This window comes from Phalacrocorax aristotelis, chromosome 6, assembly GCF_949628215.1.
Source record: "Phalacrocorax aristotelis chromosome 6, bGulAri2.1, whole genome shotgun sequence".
Classification (NCBI taxonomy): Eukaryota; Metazoa; Chordata; class Aves; order Suliformes; family Phalacrocoracidae; genus Phalacrocorax; species Phalacrocorax aristotelis.
In genome coordinates this window covers 37,075,468-37,102,782 of record NC_134281.1, presented here as the reverse complement: position 1 = coordinate 37,102,782, position 27,315 = coordinate 37,075,468, and the positions used below count along the sequence as shown (strand labels likewise).

The following is a 27,315-nucleotide window of genomic DNA, read 5'->3' as shown; positions in this document are numbered from 1 at the left end:
CAAATGTTTCCATATGCATATATAGCTCTATCCTAACCTGTGCACCAAATTCTGCTCTTTACTGGGCACCATAAGCATTCTGCAAGTGCGTGACTGTACGGCTCAAACACGATGGTGTCTGTCACATCCAGCTCGAGCAGCCATAAGTTGGTTCTGATAGCGTGAACAGAGGTTCTCTAAGTATAGCAGAGGTCTTTTCTGACTTGGCAAAGGAATTGTAGGTCAAGGGGACGGAGAGACATGTGACAGAGCTGCATTGTGGAAGGATGCAGGAGATGGCTCTCTCTCTTGCAACACAGTTTTGTTTCCTATGTAATTCAAGAAGGTGTTTATGTCCAGGCATAAATAATCCGGCTGCATTGTGCCATACCCTAAACGTGCTAGGCTGGATAATAGCTGAAGAGCATTTAGCTCCTGTACAACTTCGTGTTAACGTAGCTGGTCTGCTTATAATATTAAAGTTTTTAAACTTGGTAATTTGAAATGAGCTAGCTAGTTCAGTACCTCTCCCTTGCGTCATCACAAGCAATGCATTCCTTAAGACCTTGGAGGGCCATGACTAAGTGCTAACCTGAACAAGAATAGACCTTGGCATGCTCAGTGCCTCATTTCTTCAGCTCCAAACAATCCATACAGTAAACTAGTCAACCCCTTAGTACATCAGTCTAATACTATGTCAAACACGCTCTCAAGTTTCAAAGTAATATGAGTTGAAAACTTTCTGTATCCTTGCAAGAGTACTAGATCAAAGACCTGGGATCTTAAGTATAAATCAGTACAAAGCCTTCACCTGAGGCCTTTCATGCCAGAACTCCTCATTTCATGTTCTCTATAAGCTTGAAGAGATAGAATGACCTTCAGGTTCCTACTATGACAGAGAATATGTATAAAAAGATTTGCATTATTATGCAAAATTCAACTACTTTTCATACAGGTACAAAACCATAAATACCTATGGAAAGTATGGAGAGAGAGAGACCGGAACAGCTCTTACTCGTGTCCTGTGGTCCAACAAACAGCACCAGGTCTGACCATCATAAAACCCCAGTTACCTAACCCTAGGGGAGGATAGCTGGCATTTCCCTCTACCCGATGATTTAATTGGGCCTGTCAGCCAGGGATAATTGGTTTCTGGTTGACTGAAAAAAGTGACAGTGACATCAGCTCTCTGCTACCCTTCATTATGGAAATTCTTGTATCGTAATAGGGCCTCAGCACACAGGGTGATCCAGCAGCTTTTACACGTCTCTTGTCGTGCCATGCAATGGAAATGCAGCAATATCAGACACAGAAACCTTTTCAAGCTGTTTACCCCATACATTTTCGTAATATGAAGATTTTTGGGAGCCAAGATCATTTCCGTACAGGAAAGTCTGGTTTTGCTTGTTTTACTGGAAATTTGATAATATTGTTGTAGTCATGATGGTCTAATGCTATAAACAAGGCAAGGTTTATTGGGAGAGGCAATACCTTTTATTAACAAATCTGATGTGGCTGCAAAAATAAAGATTATTTTGGGCACATGAAGCCTTCTTGAGGTCACATGCCTAAAGTTGGTCTGGTTTTAGTTGAGATGGTCATATACACCATCTAAAATAGTAACAGAGATTATGTTTCTCCCCAATTCTTGCCCTGCTTATAGGAAAATGTCTCTTTGATGCTAGTAGTGTATTATTGCAAAATTTTTAATTTGTTCTGTTGCGAGTATGGTCCAAAACAACAGAAAACTGATGTAAAGCCTCATTGCTTCTTTGCACAGCTTCAGGCAGGGGGTACAGTTTTAATTTACAGTGACTTTGTAACACTGCTTGAGACTTACATCAGCAGAGGGGAAGACCGGGTATTTCTTCCACTGCTACTTTCTTTCATTCAGCTGTCCTCTCACTCTCCCTCCTTCCCCCAGCCTGCCAAGCACTAGCAGTCATGATGATAGCGCAACAAGCACTGGCAGGAATGCACACAGGCCATTTCTCTCCATCCAAGTACTTCTCCAGCTGATACATTTTTCAAAGGGCAAAGGTAATGCAGCACATCTCTGAATCTACCTGCAGAGCAAGCCTACTACTGAATTCAGGCTTAACAAACTTCTGTTATTGTGACAGCAGTGAGTTTGTCGTTCCTGGCACCCGCTAATTTCACCTCGGGGCTGCAATGGAATAGTGTTCCAGGAGGAAATCTGCTTTGTGGGGTCTGTAGCCGTACAGCTCTCTGCAACTTCCATGCTGCATTAATCCCCCAGAAAATTACGGCAATGGCCAAGATCATTGTTATTCAATCCGTACTCGCTGAAAGCACGCTTAAGAGAACCCAGCCCAAGCAGAGGTACAGCGCCCACCTTTCCCTGCGTTAAGCTTCTCAGATGGAGTGAGGCAGGCTGATACAGTAAGAGTGGATCTGACCTCCTTCTCTACACATTTCTTTTGCTGCACTTTAGAGCGCAAACAAGAGGAGAAGTCTGATCAACATGATTCACATGCCAAGCATCCATAATAGTACGCCAAGCCTCCAGTTGATTAGTGCCCCAGAGAGACCTGAATTGAGAGACTGGGGTGGTCTTTTCATGGCCTATTTGAAAGAATTTCTTGGCAATGGTTCCAGCAATGGACTTTATTCAGCACAGTTGGCTAGAAAACTTGTTGGGAGTCTCTAGACAATCTTATAACCCTTTCACTTCAGAGCCTAATTTAAAACATTTGTGTGTATGTGGTGGCTGGCAATAAACCACAGAAAAATCTCAGACTAGAGGAAGTACAGGCTTTGTGGGTTCCTTCCTATGTCCCACCCATCACTGACACATCTGGGATGCAAAAAGTATGAATGACAGCGTGGGTTGGGTTTCAGCAGTGTCATACACCGTGAACCCATGGCAAATTAGCTCTAAAATTCCTAGAGAAAGAGACATTTACCTTAGATAAATGTTGTGCCAAAGTGACGTCAGCTGTTTAGAAGGGGATGCGAACATTTATGCTACTAGATTTATAACTGGGTACTTACGGTGAACAGCTGTTGAATAATATATTGGGAATAAATTGGAATTACTCAGCCAGGTCCTTGCTATTTTTATGTATTTTTATTTCTGTTTGGTTGGAAGTGCTTAATAAGTGCTTAATATCAGAGTTGATTCGCTATCTGCTTATTGTTTAAACTGTATTTGATTCAAATACCTGTCATTTCTAGTTTCACTGTATCTCAGAACTGAAGACTTTGAGCTGTAAAACAAGTATTTCAAGATGAAACCGCCTCCACCAACACCAAACCCGCTTGCACAAAGCTACTTCTTCATTTCCAACATTTTGAGAATATTTATTTGATAAATATACTATTTTCTTGGACAAATCTAGAGAGTTGCATTTGCAAATTATGTACAGTCTCACACAGGTGAGCAAATTCTTATTCTTTGGTTGATGCTGTCTCTAATTAATGTAAAACTCAGCTTTTTAATCTATGTGACAGATATTCTATTAACTGGCAAGAAAATTTAGCATGAATAAGCATTGGAACAAAAAGGATTGATATAGTTAAATTTTGCCTGTGCCACTTTAACTATAAAAGAATTAATGCTGAAAGAACGATAATGACCTGAGAGTTCAGGGACATTTTGTTTCCAGAGTGTAATTATTGTAGCAACGCCAGCCATGGTAATGGATCACTTAGCATTGTATAATTTTTCTTTGAACTAAATCCTTCATGTAACATAAAACAGCGAAAGAGAAAATGTCTTACCTAGGCTCGTGCTAAGTCAATATGCCTGCTGAACTTGTAGACTGGCAATTAGGAGAGATGTAGATGCTTTGTAGACTGCCAAGAGCCCATATAGTACGCAGCACAGAGTAAATAATACCAGCAACAAATAAACAAGAAATCAGGTAGTTATCTGGAGGAAAAAAAACCCAAACCCCAACAACAGAGAAGAAATAAATGGCACAAAGATATTGAATTTACTTCTTAAAGCGCAATGGGAAGAAAATTATGACTGGGCCAAATTCCACGCTCTAATACAGAGGTGCAACTTCTGCTTTCCTGGTAGGGAGCCTGGATGTTCTGCAGACTTTGAGTTCTGCTGATGGAAGTAATTATGCCCAGAATATTTTTGTTTGGCCATAATCCTTCACTTCTTTACATCTAAGGACAGACACTACTTTTGTTTTTAAATGGGAATAAGTGGCTTCTACTAGTAATTCAACTTTCTGCATTTGAAGCTTCTCCCAAGTATATGCAAATATAAAATCTCAGAAAAAGAAATGAGGTATGTGGAATATCTGCATGGATTTTTCCATGCCAGGGAACAGGTATGGAAAATTCTGGCCATGGCAATCTAGTAGTTACAGACTGAAAACCACTTGAATCCCACTACAGTACAGTGACAACTAAGCAGGTCTCAGGCCTGTCCCACGGAACAGTTTCCTAGCTTGGTTACACTCGCTGGCAAAATAGTTCTCATCAGGGCTGCATTTTCCTTCTGTATTTCACTCATGGAAACCCATAAAGCGTGTAGCTTTATACTTGCAACCTGAAGATACGTGCTCTGGAAACCATGAGACCCAAGAAGGTTTTCTTGGGTTTTTATGAACTCGCCATTCAGATCAGAGTGAAATGTAAAGCTCAGCTTAAAATTTATACTGCTTTGCTCTAAAAACTTCCTTCCTCCATGCAAAATCAAACCAGAGACACTTATTTTTGTAGTTTATGTACAGCTTAACTATAACGCTATAGAAATGAAAGTCGGGAGAGCGCAACCAACATCCTAAAAGAGATGTCCCAAAGTTAAGTAGATTTTTGCCTTCAGTGCAAGCAAAACGTAATAACATTTATTGCTCTATTACTTATTGATGCCATCGTTTCACCTCAGAAGTAACAACTGAATGAAAGAACTGACACCATTTAAAATATTATTTTAAATAATTGAATATTAAAATATAATTTGATTTTAATGTACTATTACAGTGAAAAAATTGAGCTAAATAATTGTAGACTTAAATTGTGTAAGAGGACTGTGACTACAGACAGTAGAGCAACAATCCGGAGATAAAAAATGCTTTGAGAATTTTCAGTATTTTTATTGAAAAACGCAACACCTGAAAGCCACGTGGTGTTTCTTATGCTAAGTGACAGCCGGTATGAATCTACAAACCATACTCATAAATACACACGCCATGGAATAGTTTAATCCTGCGTTAACGCAATACTTGTTCTTTCAAGCTCTCCGAAGAACTGAGAAAATGAAAACTTCGTTTTCAGTGTCACGTTGTCACTAGCAGTTCTCTTTGGAAAGCTGAAAATGTGATTGACAGAAAGATGAACGTCTTCCGATGCGCGGAGGAACGGCACCCCCAGGCGGACACTCGCCCGGGCCGCGGGGCACTCGGGGGCCGGCCGCCGCTGCGCCATCCGGGAAGCAGAACTGGGAGTTTCACAGGCACGCACGCCACGTCCTTCAAAAGAGTCAAGGGAGAGACAAATGCGAAACAATTACTGAGGAAAACTGCTGGCAGGTTGGGAAGTCCGAGTTCTTTGTACCGGACTGCTGTTTAACCGCGATAGTCTTTCACGCAGTGTTTTTCACGACTGGGGTGAATGCAGGCGCGCGCCCCCTGCCGCCGCTCCGCCGCGGCCGCACCGAACGACCGTGTCCCGCCGCCCGCCCTGAACCTCTAAGGCAGGCCGGGGGTGCCGGGCGCCGGGCAACGCCCGCCGCGGACACGGGTGGCCCTCCCCTCGCGGCCGCGCTACGGTTCCCGCCCACGGCGATTGCCCGCCGCCGCCGCCGCCCTCGCCCCCGCGGGCGTGCCGGGGTCCCCGGGCGAAGGACGCTCCCCGCCCTGAGACCCGACCCCGCCCCGCCGCCGCCGCCGCGCCCGCGCATGCCCAGGAGCGACGCCGTCAAACCGTTTCCCCCCCCGCCCCGTCCGCCTCGCCACCGCCTCACGCCGGCGCAGCGAGCGAAGCTGCGCGCGGCGCCGGGACCCGGAAGCGGCGGAAGCGGTTGCGGGTGCGGAGTGCAGCGGCGTTTAGCGGCCGAGCGGGCCCCGGGGAGCGCCGCGCAGGTGCGTAAGGCCGCCCCGCCGGGGTGGCGGGGGAGAACAGGGGGGCGGGAAAGGCGCGGCCATTTTATGTCCCGCGGCCGGGGCGGGTCCCGGGCGCCCTCTTTGCCCCGGAGATCGGTGCCGCAGGGCCTCCTTCCCTCGGCTCCGCGGCGGACCCGCCGGCGCGGGGACCGAGGCACCGTCCGCGGCGCCGAATGAGGGACGCGGGAGCCCGGCGGCCGGCTTGGCACTTGGCGGTGACAGGGGCGGGGAGAGGGCCGCGGCGGGCGGGTGTCCGGGCTGGCCTGGGGGGGCGGGCGCCCGGCGGGAAGAGCAGGCGGCTCGGCTTACCGCGGCGGCGTTAAACGGAGGGCCGGTGCGCTTCGGTGTCATGACAGTAACAATAACAACAGGAACGTACGCCCACCCCGGAGTATTTCAGAGGCTGTGTGCGTGTAGGAGACGAGCAAAACCAGCCTCAGCCGTCTCTTTTGATCTAAGAATAGGTAGCGGCTGTGCACTCGCTCCGAGTAGTGTTATGCCATGGTCTGGAATGGGAAGTGATGAGATTTTAGTAATGTAATAAAAGCTTAAGGTATGCAGGGTAGACAAAAGTAAGAGTGAAACGCAGAGAACATTAATAAAAAAGGAAGTTGCGGTTCAGTGCTAAGAGTAATTTGTGTCATAATTCTTCTGCAGATTATGAAATCACTGTTACATAGTTTCTCAAGGTCTGGAGGAAAACCAAGTCTTCACGAGAATTTTTTGCTAATCACCTATGAAGCTCCTGATTTTAAAGTTGCAGTTCTGCAATGAAGAAAAGGAGACGGCTCGCTGCCAGTCTAAACGAAAAGGTTCATCTTGGTCATGAGAAAGATACAGCAGAACAGATTCTTGTAGTAGACTGTGCACAAGAAATTGTCTCGAAGTCTGCAGAAATAGCTCCTGCGGATCAGCTTGAATCTTCCCAAGAACTTTCACCGTCATCAGAACAAAGAAAGCTCTTAAGCTCATTGCAGTATAACAAAAATCTACTTAAATACTTAAATGACGATAGGCAGAAACATCCATCATTTTGTGATTTACTCATAATTGTAGAAGGAAAAGAATTCAGTGCTCACAAAGTTGTAGTGGCTGTTGGGAGTAGTTATTTTCATGCCTGTTTGAGCAAAAATCCAAGCACTGATGTTGTCACGTTAGATCATGTAACTCATTCTGTCTTTCAGCATTTGCTTGAGTTTCTCTACACTTCTGAGTTTTTTGTATATAAAAATGAAATTCCATTAGTGCTGGAAGCAGCAAAATTTTTAGATATCATAGATGCAGTGAAGTTACTAAATAATGAAAGCGTTTCTAACATACAGACTGATGTGGTAACTGATGCACCTACACCAGTGGAAACACTCAATGAACTGACTGGTAAACTATTAAATAGTCATCAGTGCACTTTTTGTGGTCGAAGTTTCTGTTACAAGAAGTCCTTAGAAAATCATTTGGCTAAGGCCCACAGATCCCTGTCGCTGGAAAGAAAACATGGGTTAAAAATGGTTGAGAAGGCCGACTTTTCCACTAGGCGTTCTACAAGAAACCGTAAATGTCCAGCTAAATTTGATAACAGTGACAATGAAAGTGGTGATGCATCTGACAGCAATTTGGAAAAAGTCAGTTCTGACAAGGAAACATCTGACAGAAGCGAATTTGAAGACAGTGAAAGTGAATGCAATGCTGATGAAGAGGGACAGGAAGAAGAAATGTCAGGTGAAGATTCAGAGTCTGAAGAGCAAAGTGAAAAAGAACAGAATGATACTGAAGAGGGTTCTGAGGCGGTTGATTCAGTGGGAAATATTCCTGAAGGCTTAGCTCCAGTCATCATTCAAAGCAGTAGCAAAAAACTACTGCAGTGTCCCAAGTGTGACAAAAAATTTGATCGAATAGGTAAGAGCAAGTTAGGTTGATCTCTTTACTTTTTACCATATGGTGGTGCTATTTGTATGGGAAATAAACTGAGCTTTTTCTCTGTCCTAGAGAGCGAAGATCAGAATTTCTGGATTGTCTCACTATCCAGTATGCTGCTAATTTTTCTGAATGTGTTAAGTTGTTATGTCTGTGGTGCCAAACAGTTTCAATAAATTAACTGAGTGCATTATTTGAAACATCTGCAAATGCTAAATTTATTTTTCTTTTCACTGCTCTGGATTCTGGTTGTTAGCATGGTGTGTAAAAGCATTGGAAAAGGAGGGAAATGTGGCAAGATACTAAACAATAAATTTCATGAAGTCTAAAACTTGTATTTTCTGCAAAATTAGTTTTAAATAACAAAGCTGTTGTTGCTTAAGCAAAACAGCACCGTTGTCAAACAGCCTGAAATTCTTCTATTTGTGATGTGGAGGTGCTTAGGACCTAGTCACTCTGACTTCTAGCTTAATTTTTCTGCTCTGTAGTTAACACCAAGTAATACTTCGTCAGCTTAATCTATTCTGTTAGGATCATTTATGTTACGGTCAAATCTAGGTGTGTAGTTACTCAGGACATCAGAAGAATCAAAATTCCAGCTTTCCTGTCCTTTCCCAGATGAAAAGCAAATTACTACTGTATTTCAGAATTCAGGTGTTCTTTCAGCTGGCATAAACATTGAATTATAGTGACATAAGGTATTGACTTCCTTTCAGTCATGGGAATTAGGAAACAAACAGTTTCTCAGTGTTAGGCATTTTTTGGTGTTCTTGTAATAAACACATTTTGTCTTTCATAATTTTGAAATATTAGGATTTTGTGAAAATAGGGTTGGGCTGGCGTGTGTGTTAATTGCTACTCACACACAGTGTGGTTAGCTTGCTGAGGTGAAATTAATTTTCCAAGGTCATAAATTATATCATAGAAGCTATTTAACATTAAAGATGTGGAACTTAACTGTACTTGTAATGCCATGTCTTAAAATTAAAGCAACATAGGAAATTTTCTGAGTTTGAGGGCTTTGTTATTAATATTGAAAGGCTACTGTGCAGAAATAAATGGCTTGGGAGTACTTAGGGTTGTAATGATACCTTTTGGTTTTGCGCATATTGGAAGCCCTTTTCTCTTTGCATTTTCATGACTTAGAATTCTAGTTTTGTGCTCAAAAAATAAAAGTAATAGCATAAAAACAAGTGATACATAAAGTATTTCTTCATAAGCTTGCACTACTGTAGACAATTGACTTGTATTTTAAATTTATGAGCTGTAGTACTTTTTTTTTTTTCTTTATCTAACTCCCAGAAGTATGATGCATATTCTACAGAGAAACAAAATTATGTGATACAAAGCAGAGAGCCTGCTATTGACTTTAGGTAGGTAGATTCTTGGTGTAGGACTGAATTCTTTCCTCAGAAGAAAACTGGCAAACAGGAGAGAGAATACAAGCAGTATGAAAGAAATGGGAGAGTAGTATTTTTGTTTATGGTAATATCTTGGGTCCCAAATGTCAATAATTTGCAAGGGTCTGTATCATTCATTTAGTGTTTTGTTACTTGAAAGTACCTTAAAAATAGCAGTTTGTTGCAAGGCTGTTCCCTGTTCTGAAAAGGTACTTCACAATCTGTGTAATGAAAAAGTAGTAGGATAATTTTCAGTACTTGAGAACAGAGTATGCTGTGGGGCTGAACAAGAGGGACTTGTAACCCTTGCACAGATTCAACAGTAATACAGAGCTCTTTTGTTTTTACTCTTTATCTTAAAAGTAGTTAAGATGGAAGTCAGTGGAGGAACCTTGGATCAAATGCATATGTGATCACCATGCAGTTTTCAGTGGTGGAAGCCAGCAGAAATCTTTAGATGTGTGTGGAAGGCACTTAGATCTTGACCACATTTGAAAGAGATGTTATAGAACAAACCCCAAATGTGTATATTGTAGTTGACACCTGTTACAGTTTATGCTAACAGATTTTTTTGGTTGTTGTTGTCTAGGCAAATATGAGAGCCATACCCGTGTACACACAGGTGAGAAGCCTTTTGAGTGTGATATATGTCATCAGCGCTATTCAACAAAGTCCAACCTGACAGTGCACAGAAAGAAACACTCTAGTGATACTGACTTTCATAAAAAGGAACACAAATGTCCCTACTGCAATAAGCTGCATGCAAGCAAGAAGACTTTAGCGAAGCATGTGAAGAGGCAAGTATAAGCAAATTTGTCTCACATTTCTGAAGAATCTTTTTTTTCCAGTTTAAAAGCGAAGGTAAATGTATCTATGCTTACAGCACATTCTGCATTATTTCTATAACTGCTTTTTCAAATAAGTTCTCAGAGGACATGGGGATTAGCAGTATCAACTAACCCCTTGTAAGGAGCACATAGGGACCGACTAAATAGCAGTGGCGGTTCTGTGGGAGTTTTGCCTTAGGTTTTTACTATAAATTTTAGAATGCTCAGATTAACTGGCATGGTCAGTCAGAACACAACAGTCTTAGTAATTCCTGAGTTGCTTTTAATTTGGAGGAAGAGTAAAATACATTCTTTGGTTTTAGATGTTGATGCTATACTCTTGATGATCATAGATGGATAAACCATTTCCATGCAGATTCTGTTAGGTGAATAATTTGTTTATGACAGATCTAATGTTTTCCATACTGCTGTTTTTCTCTTTCTCTATAAGTATCCATAAAGCATTATAACTGAAACTGTTCTGTGTCCTACCAGTTGTCATATGAGATTCCACAGGAGTCTATAGTCAACACTGCTTTCCAGTTACTTGTGCCTTTAGAAATGTTTAATTATCAATATTCTGTTCTGCTGGCTTGGTGATCAACTTTCACGGCGCATAAAGTTTAAAAATGGATATTTAGTATTTGGGTGATCTTCATCTTAGAAAGTTTTAACTACTTTCAGCTTCTGTCTTTCTCCTAGATTTCATCCAGAGAATGTACAAGAATTTCTTTCTATCAAGAAGACAAAAAGTGAAGGTTGGAAATGTGATGTAAGTAATACTTCAGTACCTTTGGTTTTTTCCTATTGATGCTATGTTTTGTCACTAGAATATTTAACTGAAAGTATGGTACTGTGTTTCTGTGAAACCTCCATAAGCTTTTAATGTGCTGATTTAAAGACTGAACTTTATCTGTATGTACAGCTTGTGACTGCATAGATAATACCAAATTGAATTATAAAATAGCTGAAAGCACTATTTTTTTAATGTGATAAGATAGTACCATTGTTAAAACACAGGAATTTGCAGATGGTTAGACTTTAGTGTTTGTTGTGGTTTAACCCCAGATGGCAACTAAGCCCCACCCAGCTGCTCACTCGCTTCTCCTGCGGTAGGATGGGGGAGAGAATCTTGAGTAAATGTGAGAAAACTCGTGGACTGAGGTAAAGACAGTTTAATAGGTAAAGCGAAAGCCACACACACAAGTAAAACAAGGAATGAATTCACTGCTTCCCATTGGCACGCAGGTGTTCAGCCATCCCCAGGAAAGCAGGGCTCCATCACACATAATGGTTACTTGAGAAGACAAAATGCCATCACTCCAAATGTCGCCCCTTTTCTTCTTCTTCCCCCAGCTTTATATAATGAGCATGATGTCATACGGTATGGAATATTCCTTTGGTCAGTTGAGGTCAGCTGTCCCAGCTGTGTCCCCCTCCCAGCTTCTTGTGCACCCCAGCCTCCTTGCTGGAGGGGTGGGGTGAGAGGCAGGAAAGGCCTTGACTGTGTGTAAGCGCTGCTCAGCAGTAACAAAATCATCCCTGTGTTATGAACGCTGTTTTCGGCACAAATCCAAAATATAGCCCATCCTTGCTACTGTGAAGAAAATTAAATCTATCCCAGTCAAAACCAGCACAGTGTTACGAATACTTTAAAAACAGAGTATTTGATCTCCCATTAATTATGGACATCAAATGCTGACCATAAGTTATACTTTTTTTGAAGGCTTTTTCAATAGTGAGGAAAATATATGTTGAATATGAATCTCTCTCTCATTTAGCTGCTTATGCACATCAAAAGAGTTGTAAATTTGTACTAAATTTATCTCTAGTTGTAAAATCATAGCCTCTTTCCTTGATTTTCCCCAGGAGAATGATATGTGTGAAACTACATCTACTCTAAAAATGGGTTTGTAGAACTTCCATTCTCCATCTGTCTGCTGCCAGATAATGTTGTAAGGTTTCAAATGTTACATTTAGTTGCAGTTTTTTAAAGGAATCAGGTTATTTTTTTTCAGGGCAGCTGTTTTGTTTATACAAAGTGCTATTGCCCCTGTATGTCTCTAGTATTAGCTGCCCTAACGTAATTATTGATCTTGGTTTGTTTGTGTACTTTAACTTATAAATATATGGTAGGAGGTTGGGAGATATCAACTGCAGGAATTTGTAGTGTTCATTCTGCTGGTGGTGGTACCATGGCTGGAGGTATTACATGGTTGACCAAAGGGTGTTACCTTCCAGATGAAGTTATATTGTGTGAACATATTACAGATTGTTTACTACACGATAAGAAATATTTTAATCGTGGGAACCAATTGTGCAACATTGGTGATGTTAATTTTTCTGGTACTTTTACTGGATTAATGATTTGGTAAACTACACTTCGTGGTTTGGTTTTGTTTTGTTTTTTCTTGAAAAATTAAAGTTTTATGTTAAGTAGGAATCTTTAAAAAGTGAGCTGCTGCACTTGTACTGCTGATGTACATAGAAAATGGACTTGAATTGAAAGCAGGGGTAGAATTTTAGCTTCTATAGCAGTTGGAGAATGAGCAGAATCCTTAGGAGCTGTGACTTTGTTTTCAGGTTGATTAGTACGTTCTGAGGGCTGAGGTGCCACAAATGTAAGTTGCAGGATTTCTTCAGGTTGTTGGTTTATGCTGTATTCTGTATGTGAACGCCAAGATTTGGTGACCATACTTTAATCCTTGAAGAATGTGAGCAAATTCACAGAAACGGTAGAGTATTGATAGTAAAGAAAAGCAAGGCAGATGTTATATTTTTTACAGGTGTGGGATTTTCTTACACTTATATTTAACAATAATGAATTTTTAAACAAATAGAGCTGTTACATCTGATTTTCTGAGGCTAGAAGTGTTGCTTAGGTGTGCTCTGAGAAACTGCGCTATTTAATGTATGGGAGTTAGGTAGTACTAAATTCAGCTCTTATAAACAATGGCAACAGTTTCACAGTGAAATCAGTAAGCACTCTGTTGATTTATGTTAAAGCATAGGACCCTGATGTTAAATTGTAATACCTGGTTTGAATGCCTAGATCTGAGCTGTGGCTACAATTCTGTAGTTGAACTGAATGCTTACTTTAACAACTATTCATAATTCTTTTACATCTAAGTTTTGATTAATCTGAAAACAGGACTAAAAAGCTCACATAATTTTAACATTGCAGAAGTTCTGTGTCTTTAAAATATATTTTGAGTTTTATTTGTTTGCTGCTATTGGCATTTTCTTTTTAATGCATGCTGTCAGAGAATTTCCCAGAGGAAATAAAGGAACAGGTATGACTCTAGTTCTACAGTAGCTTATACTACAACAGCTTTTACCACAGTCCAACAGAGCTGTTTCAACATCCAAAACCAAGCCAAAGCTATTTGCTTTTTTTTTTTTGCATTACGTTATTTTAGGCTAAGTTACTGTCTTGAAACACCCTAGGAAAAGCGTCTGCTAAGGGCTGGAGTCAGTAGAAAGAAGCAGGGGTAGAACATGTAACTATGCAGGAGTCACCAGTAGTTTGCTTTAGGCTGCCATGGATCAGCATCCTAATTTATATAGTGCAATCCACTAAGGTTTATGTAGAACACAGTTTTTTGATATTGGCTGCACGGCTTTATGAGTTGGGATAGAGTATGGTTTTGAAGAATACATGTTTAATCTTACATTGCTGCAGAGAGCAGGTGAACTAAACTGTTAGAGTTTATGAATAGGGAAGAAACCGTGGTTATAACTGATGTATATTTGACCAAGCCTATTATCATTTTAGATTTGTAAGAAATCTTTCACTCGAAGACCTCATTTAGAAGAACATATGATCCTTCACTCTCAGGATAAACCCTTTAAGTGTACCTACTGTGAAGAGCACTTTAAATCCCGATTTGCAAGACTGAAACATCAAGAAAAATTCCATCTCGGTATAGAAACCTCCTTCTGACATGTAAACAATAGATTTAAAGTAAAACTTTTGCCCACTGCTGTATGTCCTGATGAGTCTGGTTTCCACCCCACCTCCTTTTCCAGTTGTCTCTTTTCCAGTTTTGTGGGGGAGGGTTTTTTTGGGTGGGTTTTGTTTTTTTTTTTTGACTGTTTTTTTACTTTCCTGTTTAGCTGTCTTTTTGAGGCATTGTATTGTACCTAAATAAATGCGAAAGTCGGGGGCGGGCGGAGGGACGGGAAGAAGAGTTAAGGTTAGCTTTGTTTCAAAACTTTTTTTGCATTAAATTGGTTCTCAACTATGGAGTCAGATTCTTCCTGAAGCTTTCCAAAGACTTCTTTATTACTACTAATGACTTCTGCCAGGTAGGAACTAGATAATGATATAATGGGAATTTGGTTTTTCAAACAGTCTAAGAGGGCTTAATTACTTTTGACTATTAATTCTAAATTTTTGCTTTACAATCATGAAACATGCCAAAATACCAGGTATAGAAGCAATTTATCTGAACAGAAAGTGCACAAAGTCTAACTTAAGTATGCTGACTGTACCAAATATTAGTTATTTGCTAGACAAAACTTTTGCTTTATAAATTGATTGGGTTTTCACAACTAACCAGTTTGTGCATCTGGTTTGGTTTAACTGACAGTTAGTGATCCTGTGTGTGTCTGTGTCCTTATAGGGCCTTTTCCTTGTGATATTTGTGGCCGCCAATTTAATGATACAGGAAATCTGAAACGCCATATAGAATGTACGCATGGAGGAAAGAGAAAATGGACATGTTTCATCTGTGGAAAATCTGTTAGGGAACGGTAAGGAATTGCATGACTACTTCAACTTCAGCAGAACAGAGAATATTTAGTGTTTTTTGTTTGATTCTGAATATGTTTTAGCTTTGAGTTTTAAACATAAATGAGACCATTTCAGAGGGCTAGTGTGTTAAAAGGTAGTGAGAGAGCCACAGGTAGCATTTGAGTTTTCTGATGACCTCTAAAATGACGAGTGACAACTTTAGGTAATTAGTTACGAGGTGGAACTATATTAAGAAAGTCTTGCCTCTAATTCACTTCACTTAGGGTTCCTGTGTTGTGCAAGAACATCTTGCATTTGTTTGGAAAAGAGTTTTCTGCCATAGATATTTTGGTGAATATACTGATGAGGAACACTGGTGAGAATGACTGAGAAGAAAGTGGACTTCTACAAACACAGTTTCATGGAAGATGGAATAATACTGTACAACCTTTGCTGCTGCTTCTCTAAATGGAGGAAAAAATGTTAATTTAGCGCTTTGAAAAGCAGAAGCTCTAAAAGTTGGCTCATAAATTCTAGTATATAGAAAAGGAGCATGGAAGAACTGTAGAAATAAGATTGCTCTCCCAATTTCTGTTCTACACATATGAAGGGAAAAAATGTGAATTTTAAACTGGCTTCAGTGCAGGCGCCTTGCAGTGCTCTATAAAGGAGATCTAAGTTTTCCAAATGGTGATTTATGTTTAGGTTCTGAAACAATAAGCTTTATAATTTTTTTTTTTATTTTGACAGAATACAGCTTTATCTTATCTCAATAACTAAGATTCTAGTTATGTTCTGTTTGGGGAATATGAAGAGATCTGAGTTTGTGTACTGCAGTATGTTTTCTTCATTTTTGTGTTTGATTGATTTTGATGGGTTGTGTTGGTGGTGTGTATTTTCTAGTAGTTTGGTCAATTGGGTAAGCATATGTTAAAAGAAAATGTACTAATGCAATAGTGAAATAGTAAACAAGCAAGCTATAAAGCACAGGTAGTCTTTCAACTCTGTAAAGCTCACTTTGAACTGCAAGAAGAATTTATGTTTAAAAAAAGTCAGTATGTTCACACACTTCAAGTTTCACTTACGTTATGTAAGGCAGTTGAATATTAAAGTGTTGTTGCTCTCATTACAAAAGATAAAATTTTTGTGTAAAGCATAAAAAAACTTTGAAAAATAATTTATAGCAAGTACTGGAAGGAGATGAAAGAATTTTCTCTTTTGTTTAGTTCACAACCTTAACCGGCTGCATATACAGTAAATTGTATTGTCTGATTCCTTTGCTTGAGAGGAATTTTCACCTGCATCCGCTTTTTTTTTTTAACATTGGAAAGGCAAAAGTAAGAGTAGACTTGCATATGTATGTGTGTATAAATAGATATGTATTTAAATAATGTCTGTGCTAAGTTAAGTTAATTTAACGTCCATGATATAGATTTCCTTCAGGTCTGACTTTAAAGCTCTGCCTTGATACATATAGTAACAAGGAAATTATTACATAGAAAATAGTGTTGAAATTGATGTTTTCTTTAATGCCTGTTGTCCAAATGTATGTTGGGACAATGTTTTGTTTCTTTGCTAATATTGTTTCTAGACCCAGCTGGTGCAGTAAATAGTAGCTGGCTTGCCATACTGCCTTTGAATGTATGTATATGTGTGTGTATCTGAATAAATTGATGCATTTATTTGGATATATTATGATCCATCAGAGGTAAAGAAATTGAGAAATTGATAGTCTGTTTCACTTTAAAGTGGCAGTGGCATTGCTTAAAATAAATTTTACTGCCTTTGTTAAACAGAACAACTTTGAAAGAACACCTGAGAATTCACAGTGGAGAGAAGCCTCATCTTTGCAGTATTTGTGGGCAGAGTTTTCGTCATGGAAGCTCTTACAGGTACAGTTTTTTATTAAATAAACTGCTAAACTGTCTCACTTATGCATTCACGTTATCAACATAATTCTTCATAATGTATAGGTTTTGATTTATTCCACCTCTGGGAACATTAATGAACAGGATAGCATCTTTGTTATTTAAAGAGAAAATAAGCAGAGGACTAACATCCTGCTAAGTTAATGTCAGATATGAGAGTTTAGCTCTGTTCTCTCTTGCTTTCTAAGAGCAGTTTAAGCATACCTCAACTGAAAGTTACTTTCCGACATTTGTGTGAAGCATTAAAGACTGTATTTTCTGGTATTTTACATTGAATTAGCAGTGCAGATTATGTTAACAAAATTGCATTTCATGGTTATATTTGTGACTATAAATATACAGACTTCATCTAAGAGTCCACCATGATGACAAGAGATATGAATGTGAAGAATGTGGGAAAACATTTATTCGGCATGACCATCTGACAAAACACAAAAAAATACACTCAGGTAGGCATTTTCTTTGAAAATTGGCTTCAGAATGACTATTCTGAAATAAGATTAAATAAATAAATACTTACGGATTTTTTTTTTTCAGTACATGCAATGTTTTAGGCCTGATAAAAGTTCTTCTCACTATTTTTAAGGTCTACTGAAGTAGGGTTACTCTTACATGTGTTCAAGGTTTAAAAGCCAAGTGTTTCCTCCATGTTAACATAGAAAGCCAAGGGACAGTCAAAAACATGTAACAGAGAATTGCTTTAAAAATAATAACAAAAAAAGCAAAAGTTAAAAAGGAGGATTTTTTAATGAGTTCAGATTTCTTTTTTTTAATAGCAATTGCGTGAAACATTATTACCACAACACAGAAGAAGCTGTCACAGTCTCTGTCAAAGTTTGTACACTGATCACTTTAATGGAAGAACATCAAAGAGGTGTTTCTGAAGTCTCTGTTATGGGGAAGAGGGAAGGAAGGAAGGTGGTGGGAGTCAACCCCGAGAACAGCCAGATGCGGATGATCAGGAGGAAGGGAAAAAAATCTTTCTGTTGCACTGAGAGCAGAAAGTTTATCAAATGTATAGGAAGAACAAAGATTCACTAGAGACTTTTGCTTTTTCTGAGTGGGATTCAAAGTGAATGTGGCCTTCTAGGAGGCTAAATACTTTCTAGGCAGCATGAAAGTATGAAAGTGATCAGAGTCAAAACTTCCCGAGCCTTTATTTTGAAGGACAGCTTCTTTTTTGGTGTTTGAAATCATAATGTCTGCTATAAAATAAAGAAATCTTTGAAAACTCAAGTACAAAAAAAAAAATCCTCTTTTCTACTCTATTTGCTTTTCCCCCTCTAGAAAGTTACATTCTTTGACTGTCCACACTCCTCCTACTTACATGAGAAGAAATGTTCTGCCACTTTGTGGAAGATCTCAAGATGACTAAAAAGAACCAAGATACTTTTAAACAGCAGCATAAAAGAAAAAGGTAACTATGTAAATTAGGATAATTAAAAAGATAATTACTCTGATGTAATTTTAAGTTCTAAAAATTAGTAGCTGAAAATAATTGGTATGTTTAAATAAACATATCCTTTGAATCCCATGTATTACTGAAGATATCACATTTTGAGTCATAATGAAGAGAGCAAATTCCTAGCCATTCACTTGTACCTCTCATGCAGTGGGTGTTTGGGGAAATATCCCTTAATTCATGAACATGAATTTATTTGTAGAAATAACAAATGGTCGGTAATACTCATACATAACAAGTGGTAAAAATCTCTACTCTGGTAGAACCAACCTGCTTCCTGAATTTTGTTCTTTGATATCAGAGAATCCTTCTCTGAGATAGGTATGGAAGAGCTTGATTGGCAGACTTTGTGAACATGGATCTACTGTATGTCTTACAATTACAGCTCTTAGACATTTAATAAATTCCAGAAGATCTAACCAGAATTTACTGATTTTTGCCCTTGTAGGTGAAAAAGCACATCAGTGTGAAGAATGTGGAAAATGTTTTGGCCGTAGAGATCACCTTACTGTTCATTATAAAAGTGTTCATCTAGGAGAAAAAGTTTGGCAGAAGTAAGTGTGGGGTTTTTATAACTGTAAATACTGTAAATAACTGTAAATACTTCTGTACTGATTTTGTTGGGACTTGCATGTTTGTGCGGAATTCTAGTAGTCTGTGTATTTGTCATGTTACTTTAGCCTTGGTAGACATACCATTATTATGGTTTGAAGTGGATGTCAGAAATTTGCCTTCACAATTTAAGCAATGTTTGTAGCATAATTAAGTAAATAAAATAAAAACATAAAAAAGGATCAAATTTTAATCTGTTGATAAGCTGTCTCAGTGTTGTTCTACATTGATGGTTTGCCATAATGCTGTCATTACAGAGTAGTTAAGACTGAATTATTAGACATCATTACTGTGAGAACTATCCCATGCTTAGGTATTTTAGAAGTTGGTAGCAGATTAGTGGCTCTGAAAGTAGGTAAAAACTTTGAAACACAGGTTATGTCTATACATAGAAAACGCAGTGGGGTTTTTAAATTCTTGAGCTGCAAAAATAAGCCTTTCAGAGATTTTCAACTAAACTGAGACCTAGTTGTTTTTTAAATGATGTGTTTTGACTGCTTGTACTCGTTAGCATTGTGTAGAAGCCATTATAGAGGTGTCTGTGTTGAAAGTATAGTACATTATCTGCTTATTCTCTTTGTTTTTCCTTAGTAGCCAGTAGCCTAAACCATTCCTAGTACTATTTGTGGCATAATTCTGCCAAAGTGAAAGCCTCTTTTGGATCTTGGGCAAAAACTTACTGAAGGATATTTTTGAGGTTAGAAAATAAGTTTTAGTGGCATTTGCTCTTTGAATACTAAGTGCCCACGTCAGCAGAGAATAAGAATGAATGTCAAAAAGAATATTAATTGACCTTATTGATATGCAGATGCCAGGAAATATGAACATGAGTGAGGAAATTTGGAGACTGTTACTCAGTTACTTTGCAGTTAAAGATTTCAGAAAGAACTGTGCACATATGCACATAGCTTTACTGTTAGTTGGTTTAAAAAAAAAAGTATCTAACATGAAATGTCTTTTCTTCTTTAAAGATATAAAGCAACATTTCACCAGTGTGAAGTCTGTAAGAAAGTTTTTAAAGGAAAATCAAGTTTGGAAATGCATTTTAGGACACATTCAGGTAAAACCACAAAACATGGAGGACTGTATTTTTATGCATCAACATTGATGGAATTATTTAATTCATAATGGTTGTTGAGCCTTCAGGGCAAGAGTAGCAGGAAGCAGCGAGGCCTTTTGTTCTTTCTCATATGTTGGTCATTGCTGAATACTGCCTTCTGAACATTATCAGCTGAAAAATTGATAATCCTCAACACAGGTTGTGGTATGCTCTCTACACCTCTTCCATTAGTTTATTGATGTATGTTGTTGCCAAATTTACCCAGACCTTCTAATCATTTTTGTGGTCCAGAGAATACTACATTTCAAGTAGTAATCTAAATAAGGATTTGAAATCCCTTTGGAAAGGTTTATGTCTTTATACACTTGACTTTGTTTTTCCTGCCTTATGTTTAGGGAAATCATTGTCTTTTTGAAATGTATAGAACAAATTGAGCTCATTTAATATCAGTATCATAACAGTTTAAAGACCGTCCTTTTATTTGGCTTATATTCTGTTTGTCTTTGTGTGTGTACCTGACAGAAATCCCAAGTATTGAGACAGTTGTACGTAAGGAGAAGGGTATGCTGATATAACTTCTAAACAAACTTCTAACGGCTCCCTTGATTCCAAAATCGATGCTAAACATATGCCATTTGTTTTCAGTAAAATTGTTTTATACTAGGTTGTGGTGGGTTGACTCTGGCTGGATGTCAGGTGCCCACCAAAGCTGCTCTATCACTCACCTCCTCAACTGGACAGGGGAGACAAAATATAACAAAAAGCTTGTGGGTCAAGATAAGGGCAGGGAGATCACTCACCAACTGCCGTTGTGGGCAAAACAGACTTGACTTGGGGAAATTAGCTTGGTTTATTACCAATCAAATCAGAGTAAGGTAATGAGAAATAAAACCAAATATTAAAACACCTTCCCCCCATCTCTCCCTTCTTCCTGGGCTTAACTTTACTCCCGATTTTCTCTACCTCCTCCCACTCAGTGGTGCAGGGGGACGGGGAATGGGGGTTGTGGTCAGTTCATCACGTGTTGTCTCTGCTGCTCCTTCCTCCTCAGGGGAGGACTCCTCACACTTCCCCTGCTCCAGCATGGGTTCCCTCCCATGGGAGACAGTTCTCCACGAACTTCTCCAACATGGGTCCTTACCATGGGCCACAGTTCTTCATGAACTGCTCCAGTGTGGGTCCCTCTCTCAGGGAGCAGTCCTTCAGGTACAGACTGCTCCAGCATGGGTCTCCCACAGGGTCACAAGTCCTGCTAGCAAACCTGCTTCAGCATGGGCTCTTCTCTCCGCTGGTCCGCAGGTCCTGCCAGGAGCCTGCTCCACCATGGGCTTCCCATGGGGTCACAGCCTCCTTCAGGTATCCACCTGCTCCGGCATGGGGTCCTTCATGGTCTGCAGGTGGATATCTACTCCACCATTAACCTCCATGGGCTGCAGTGGGACAGCCTGCCTCACCATGGTCTTCACCATGGGCTGCAGCAGGGGAATCTCTCCTCTGGTGGCTGGAGCACCTCCTCCCCCTCCTTCTTCACTGACCTTGGTGTCTGCACAGTTGTTCCTCTCACATACTCTCACTCCTCTCTCTGTGAAATTGGGCAGGTTGGTTTTTTTCCTGCCTTCTTCAGTAGGTTATCCCAGAGGTGCTACCTGGCCTTGGCCAGTGGCAGGTCAATCTTGGAGCTGGCTGGCACTGGCTCTGTTGGACATAGGGGAAGCCGCTGGCAGCTTCTCACAGAAGCCAACCCTGTAGCCTACCTGCTACCAAACCCTTGCCATGTAAATCCAATACCTAGGTCTCTATGCCATAATCCATGTATGTATTTGCATATTTGTGTGACATGATGTTATTCAGAATAACTAATTCTTCTCTGCCTTTACAGGCGAGAAACCCTACAAATGTCAAATCTGTAATCAGTCTTTTAGAATTAAGAAGACATTAACAAAACACATGGTTATTCATTCAGACGCTCGACCTTTTAATTGCCAACACTGCAATGCAACATTTAAACGGAAAGACAAGCTGAAGTATCATATTGATCATGTTCACGGGTCAAAGGCTGCAGAAGAGGCATTGACATCTTCCTCAGAGGAAAAGCTAGTCTCCTTACCAGTGCAGTACACCTCTGATGACAAAGTTTACCAAACTGAGGCTAAGCAGTATGTGGAACAGTCCAAAGCATATCAATCAGAAGCCAAAACTTTGCTACAGAATGTATCTACAGACGTATGTGTGCCTGTGACTCTGGTACCAGTTCACATGTCTGATCCTCAAGTTGATCTTGCACAGCATACTGCTCAGTCTCATGGCATTCTTCCTCCACCGCCTGAGCAGACAGATTATCAACGAGCAACAGACCTGTCATTTCTAGAGAAATATACTCTTACTCCACAACCTGCAAATATTGTTCATCCTGTAAGGCCTGAGCAAATGTTGGATCCTAGAGACCAGTCGTATCTTGGAACTTTACTGGGACTAGATACAGCTCCTACTGTACAGAATATTTCAAACAATGAACATTCATGATCAGACCATAACATTCCACCTGATTTACTAAGCCATTAGCCAACAGAAGGCTGATATGGTAATTAATTTTATTTGGACTCATGAGTCTTCTGCATAGTTTTGGAAAAACAGGTTTGTTTACATAATATTTGAACATTTAGGCACATTTTGATGCATACTGAAAGAGTGTTTCTTGTGAATTTAAGAGTTTTTAAAAATCTTATAGATGGTCTTTTAAAAATTATGCTCTGAAATATCTTTTAAGGATAGTGGCTGAAAAATGTAATTACATATCTGGCTATTAATTCAAAAAAATTGTTTGCCTTTCTGCATCTCACTTTGAATTAATGTTTTAAGTGTAATAGAAAGCATTCTGGAAGAATAAGGACTATATCAAATTCATTAAAAGTTGTAAGGGCAGGCAGGGATCTAAAACACAAACTTTGAATTATGTTTTACATAGAAATTGAAGTATAATTTTACTTGAACCCTCAGGCATTTTTGGAGGGTTTTAAAGCCTGCCAGACTCTGGAGCCTAGCCAACAGACACAGGATATAGATTCTTCTGAAAAGTGATGTAGATATTTTATGAAGACACTAAACAGGGTGTTTGGTGATCCCCCTGAGCATAGTTAGGCTGCCTAACTTTGGCCTTTTAATTCTTCCTTGATCTCTAATATTGAATTATGTGGAAAGATCTAGGCAATGGTATTGTCTAATTTTCTACAGTTAGTCCTATTTAATTTTAATATGCATATTTACTTGCATTTTCAATCTTGTTTGTCTTCTGAAGTGTGCCCCACACTCTAACTTTGAAAGAAACGGGAATATTTTCAAGGTCATTTTAACCTATGAACAGTCATGAAGGATTGGAGCATAAATTATACCAGGGTCCCACATTAGCATGCTCATTTTCAGGTTATCTGTGATAGAGAAGAAATTTAAAGGCTATTATTTCCAGAACAGTACTCGGCTTCTTTTTAAAAAAAGAAATAATCAGTAATTATAAATCCTTGTGAGTTGCTAACGAAATGGTTTTGTTTCTCACTTTCTTGTACTGTGTTTATAAAACAAAGTCAAACTCTTGAGAGTATTTTATGTCTTTAATTATTTTTAGCTTTTTCTTTACTAGACGTAAGAGTTTTTTCCAAAAGAACCATTTTGAACTACAAGTCTAGTGTAATTCACCGTGAAATCTGATATAATTTAACCCCATCAAGCTTTCTATTTTAAGCCTACTTTAAAAATTATTTTTTCTGTGCTTGTTTGGTGAATATCATGCCAAAGAAAGTATCTGAACTAATTTTATAATCTTCATTGTTCCTCACAATAATTACATATTAAGGAAAAATTTTCCCCAGTTTTCTCTATTCTTAAATTATTACCCTAAAGAAACTTTAATCTGGGAAACTGGATGCGTGTGTATTATTGTAACTGTTAAATTTATCAAATGACCTGAGCACAAGCGATCTGTGGTGAAAAGCTTTTTTATCATCGCAGTTCTTTAAACTGTAAATGGCATGGATCATTTTTAATCCTGTACAAATGCTTCGGTGTTAGATTGTTAATCCCCATCTACTTCAGTGTTGAGCAGTTTGCAGGAGAGGGGCCAGAGCTGCCTGAATGTTCATATTTTGAAGCTTGTACCCTAATGGATTCTTAATCTAAACACACCAAAGATTTCTGTTAGCTGTTAAATAGTGGCAGAGTTATAGAATTTTGAGTGTTATTGGTATTTAAATAGGACTTAGCCAAAGAAGCACAATAGAAGTCCTAAACTTTAAAAGTTCAGTTTCTAAAACAGGACTACATATGTTTAACTGTTCTATGTTTGTATCTCTAAAGTAAAATTTAGAGCTGTGCTCTGGGAATGTTCAGACTGACATGCTGTAAATATATCTGGTAAGAAGCTGAATACTAGCAAATATACAGCAATAACAAGGCCATTGAATGCCACCTTCTGAAAGGACGCTATCAAGTACTACCCTTCCTGCTTTCTAACTCTACCTTCATCTCCTTTCAAAAAAACCTGTTTCTGTCATCTTTACACTCCATGGCTTGAAAACTGCTGTTTTATGTGTAGTTTTCAAGTTGACGTGTATGTATCATATTCATATTACTGCATGTGGACATAAAACATGATTTCCAGCATTTGTAATTGTACTGTTAGAAATAACCCGACATCAGTGGTGTCAGTGCAGTTCTCAGACTAAAAAGCCTCACTCTGTTATTTCTTGTCTTTTCTGTCCTACCGTAGAAAAAAAAAATTGTAGGATTTTGACAGAACAGTCGCTTAAAATTGTTGGTAACTAATTTTTCCTTTTAAAATGCAATCTGTTCAGAAGGCACTCTAGGAAAATACTTTGGAGCATATTTACTTGATAATGTCCTTTTTAAAATTCTTTCATGATCGTGCCTTTTATATATATTCTGAATAATGGCTTTTTCTCTAGTTCAGTTGGTTATTCAGGAAGCATTAAGGTCAATATCTTCCAAAGGGCTTCATGTTTTTGGGTGCCCAACAAGAAACAGACTACAAAGGGACTCATTTTTCAGAAAAACGAGCACTCTCTTTGCTGTTTGGGTGACCAGAATTACTAGTCATTCCTGGAAAAATGACCTACTAGTTCTTTGGCCTTCTTTTGTTTGCAGATAACCCTACTAGTTAGTGTTTTTACCTGCTGGTCAGGCTGGATCATTGCCAGTTGACAGTGAAAGAAAATAGGAAAGCTTATGTGCTAGATACATAGTTTTTATTTTTTTAATATCATGAGCTATAATTCTTATGGCTTTACATCTATTTAAAATTCATATAGAGCAAAGTAAATTTTCATGGACTGGTACTTCATTTACTAGGTGGAAGCAGCTGATCTCTGCTTGGTGGAGGACAGTTCCTCTTAAGAGGACCGGAGCTGAAGGGCAGAGATCCGCACCTCACAGCTGCATGGGTCAAAACTCCATAGGTGTCTGGTACCTCCATTTTAACGTGTATATGTACTCATCCAAGAGTTCACATCCTGTTGATCTGGAGGGTGCTCTTACAATAAAGGCTATGTTTATCTGGCAGTCATTGACTCAGTCGACTGTTTGTTGCCAAAGAAGGAAGAAGCAGGTCTCTCAAAAGTATCTCTAAAGAACGATCAGTGGCCCATTGCAAAAAGTTGGTCTTTTCCACATGCTGACCTTTGGGGAGAAGAGTGGAGTCCGTGTTGGTACTCTAAACTGCTGCGTGGTTCTGAGAACTCACTGCACTTGTTCTGTTTAAACACTGAATTCTGTATTTTTTTTGCTGAACAGATTTCTGGTTGTTGACTGGGTTACTGCCTTTAATTCTTTAAGTGGGTGTTATGTTCAGTTTATTTATTTATATTGGAATTTCCTCTTTGAGCACTGACACTTTTCCTATAGAGGTATGGCTCTCAATGGGTTCTTTTTATGCCGAACATCGGTAATTGTGGTGATGATGTATCTTCTGTAAGGCTGCATTTTCCTTAAAAGTATAGTGCTACTTTAGTCTGGATTGTAATTTGGGTAGTTATTTTTAAAGATGGATCATGCCAGAACACAATGACAAAAGACTTATTTGGTATCAACAAAGAGCTAAGCTTATTTCCCTAGAAACAAATGTGAAAGAGCATCCAGAACACTGAAGAATGCTTCAAAGGAATTGCCTTGTAACGTGCTTGATTGAATGTGAAATGTGTTACGGAGTGCTAAGGGATAAATGACCCTCAATTTTCTAAATTTAAAATAATTTCTGTGGAGGAGTTCATGAATGTAGAATTATGAATGAACTCTAAGAAGGCTTTGCAGGTGAATAGGATTTTTTCCCTGAAAACAATAAAAAATACGTGATTTTTTTCTATATAGAGCATACATGCAAAACTGATCCAGATTGCATGTTCTCCATATGACTGAAGTTTAAGGGAAATAGAGTGCATTTATCTGTTGGTCTTTGTGACTGCTGTCACATGTGAGCTTTCATTTACACTGTCATCTCACAGTGATTTGTTTGTTTCGTGGTATGCATTGAAGAATGACACTGGCAGAACATAACGCAGGGCAGTCACTTCGCTTAAGCCCATAAGGATCTTTTTCATGGTTCATAAGAAATGTTTTGGTTTAAAAGGATTTGATGGATTACAGGTGACAATGGCAAAATTTTTTTAATCCCCCATAACCATTTTGATCTTGTTTAAATGTTGGTCCTTTTATATGAAAGAATAAGGTGAAATAAACTCACTATTTTGTCACTGGTATATGAGATAATGTGTTTTAAATGTGATCTGTATAGGTTGATATTTTAGATGGAAGTCTTTAAAGTCTTTTTAGGGGAAATACTTTGCTGTAAGAAAAGATAGGAAGTGTACTGTAAATGTAGAAGTACTCAGTCCTATGTGTCATTTTGTTTGTTATGGAAAAGTAAAGTTCTTTTGTGTTAACATTGCTTGCTTCACAGGATTTCTTGCAGGGGTGCTTGCGCTAAGTTTTGACTTCTGCCCCCCACCCCCAGCCCGTTTTTTGTTTTTTTTTTTTTTTAAACAGCATGGAAACACACTATTCTATATGTCTTTGTTTTAAAGCTCATGAAAGATAAACAGATGAGGCAAACTTCATCAAATTTGTGTGCATCTCATTCTACTTTTTAAATATTTTGTAAATTAAATTTATTTAGAAAAATACTTGGCTTCACTTGATTTTTTTTTTTTTAATGTGCTTTTTTTTAGCGTGAAGGTTTGCTAAATCGTTTTTTGTTTGTTTGTTTGTGTGTTGGGGGCTTGTTTACTTGTTTTAATTTTGAAGCGTCACTCAA

General features: G+C 38.8%; 1 protein-coding gene across 2 annotated transcripts; it reads left to right on the top strand.

The window, feature by feature from the left end:
- Positions 1-5,924: 5,924 nt before the first annotated feature.
- ZBTB41 (zinc finger and BTB domain containing 41) lies at positions 5,925-23,588 on the top strand. Of its 2 annotated transcripts, none has more exons than XM_075097217.1 (11): positions 5,925-6,044; positions 6,723-7,958; positions 9,966-10,173; positions 10,906-10,975; positions 13,979-14,126; positions 14,829-14,958; positions 16,735-16,830; positions 17,209-17,315; positions 18,777-18,882; positions 19,912-20,000; positions 21,880-23,588. In XM_075097217.1, the coding sequence occupies exons 2-11, from the start codon at positions 6,836-6,838 to the stop codon at positions 22,521-22,523; spliced, it is 2,721 nt and encodes a 906-aa protein (XP_074953318.1). In that variant the 5' UTR covers positions 5,925-6,044; positions 6,723-6,835; the 3' UTR covers positions 22,524-23,588. The 2 variants fall into 2 exon arrangements, with proteins under 2 accessions (XP_074953318.1, XP_074953319.1); XM_075097218.1 differs by lacking the exon at positions 5,925-6,044 and adding an exon at positions 6,077-6,280.
- Positions 23,589-27,315: the final 3,727 nt, after the last annotated feature.

Excerpts from the sequence above, each read along its gene's own strand:
- ZBTB41 (XM_075097217.1), top strand. The coding sequence starts at position 6,836 with ATGAAGAAAAGGAGACGGCTCGCTGCCAGTCTAAACGAAAAGGTTCAT. Across the intron at positions 7,959-9,965 it reads CAAAAAATTTGATCGAATAG|GCAAATATGAGAGCCATACC; the intron begins GTAAGAGCAAGT and ends GTTGTTGTCTAG. Across the intron at positions 14,959-16,734 it reads GGAAAATCTGTTAGGGAACG|AACAACTTTGAAAGAACACC; the intron begins GTAAGGAATTGC and ends TTTGTTAAACAG.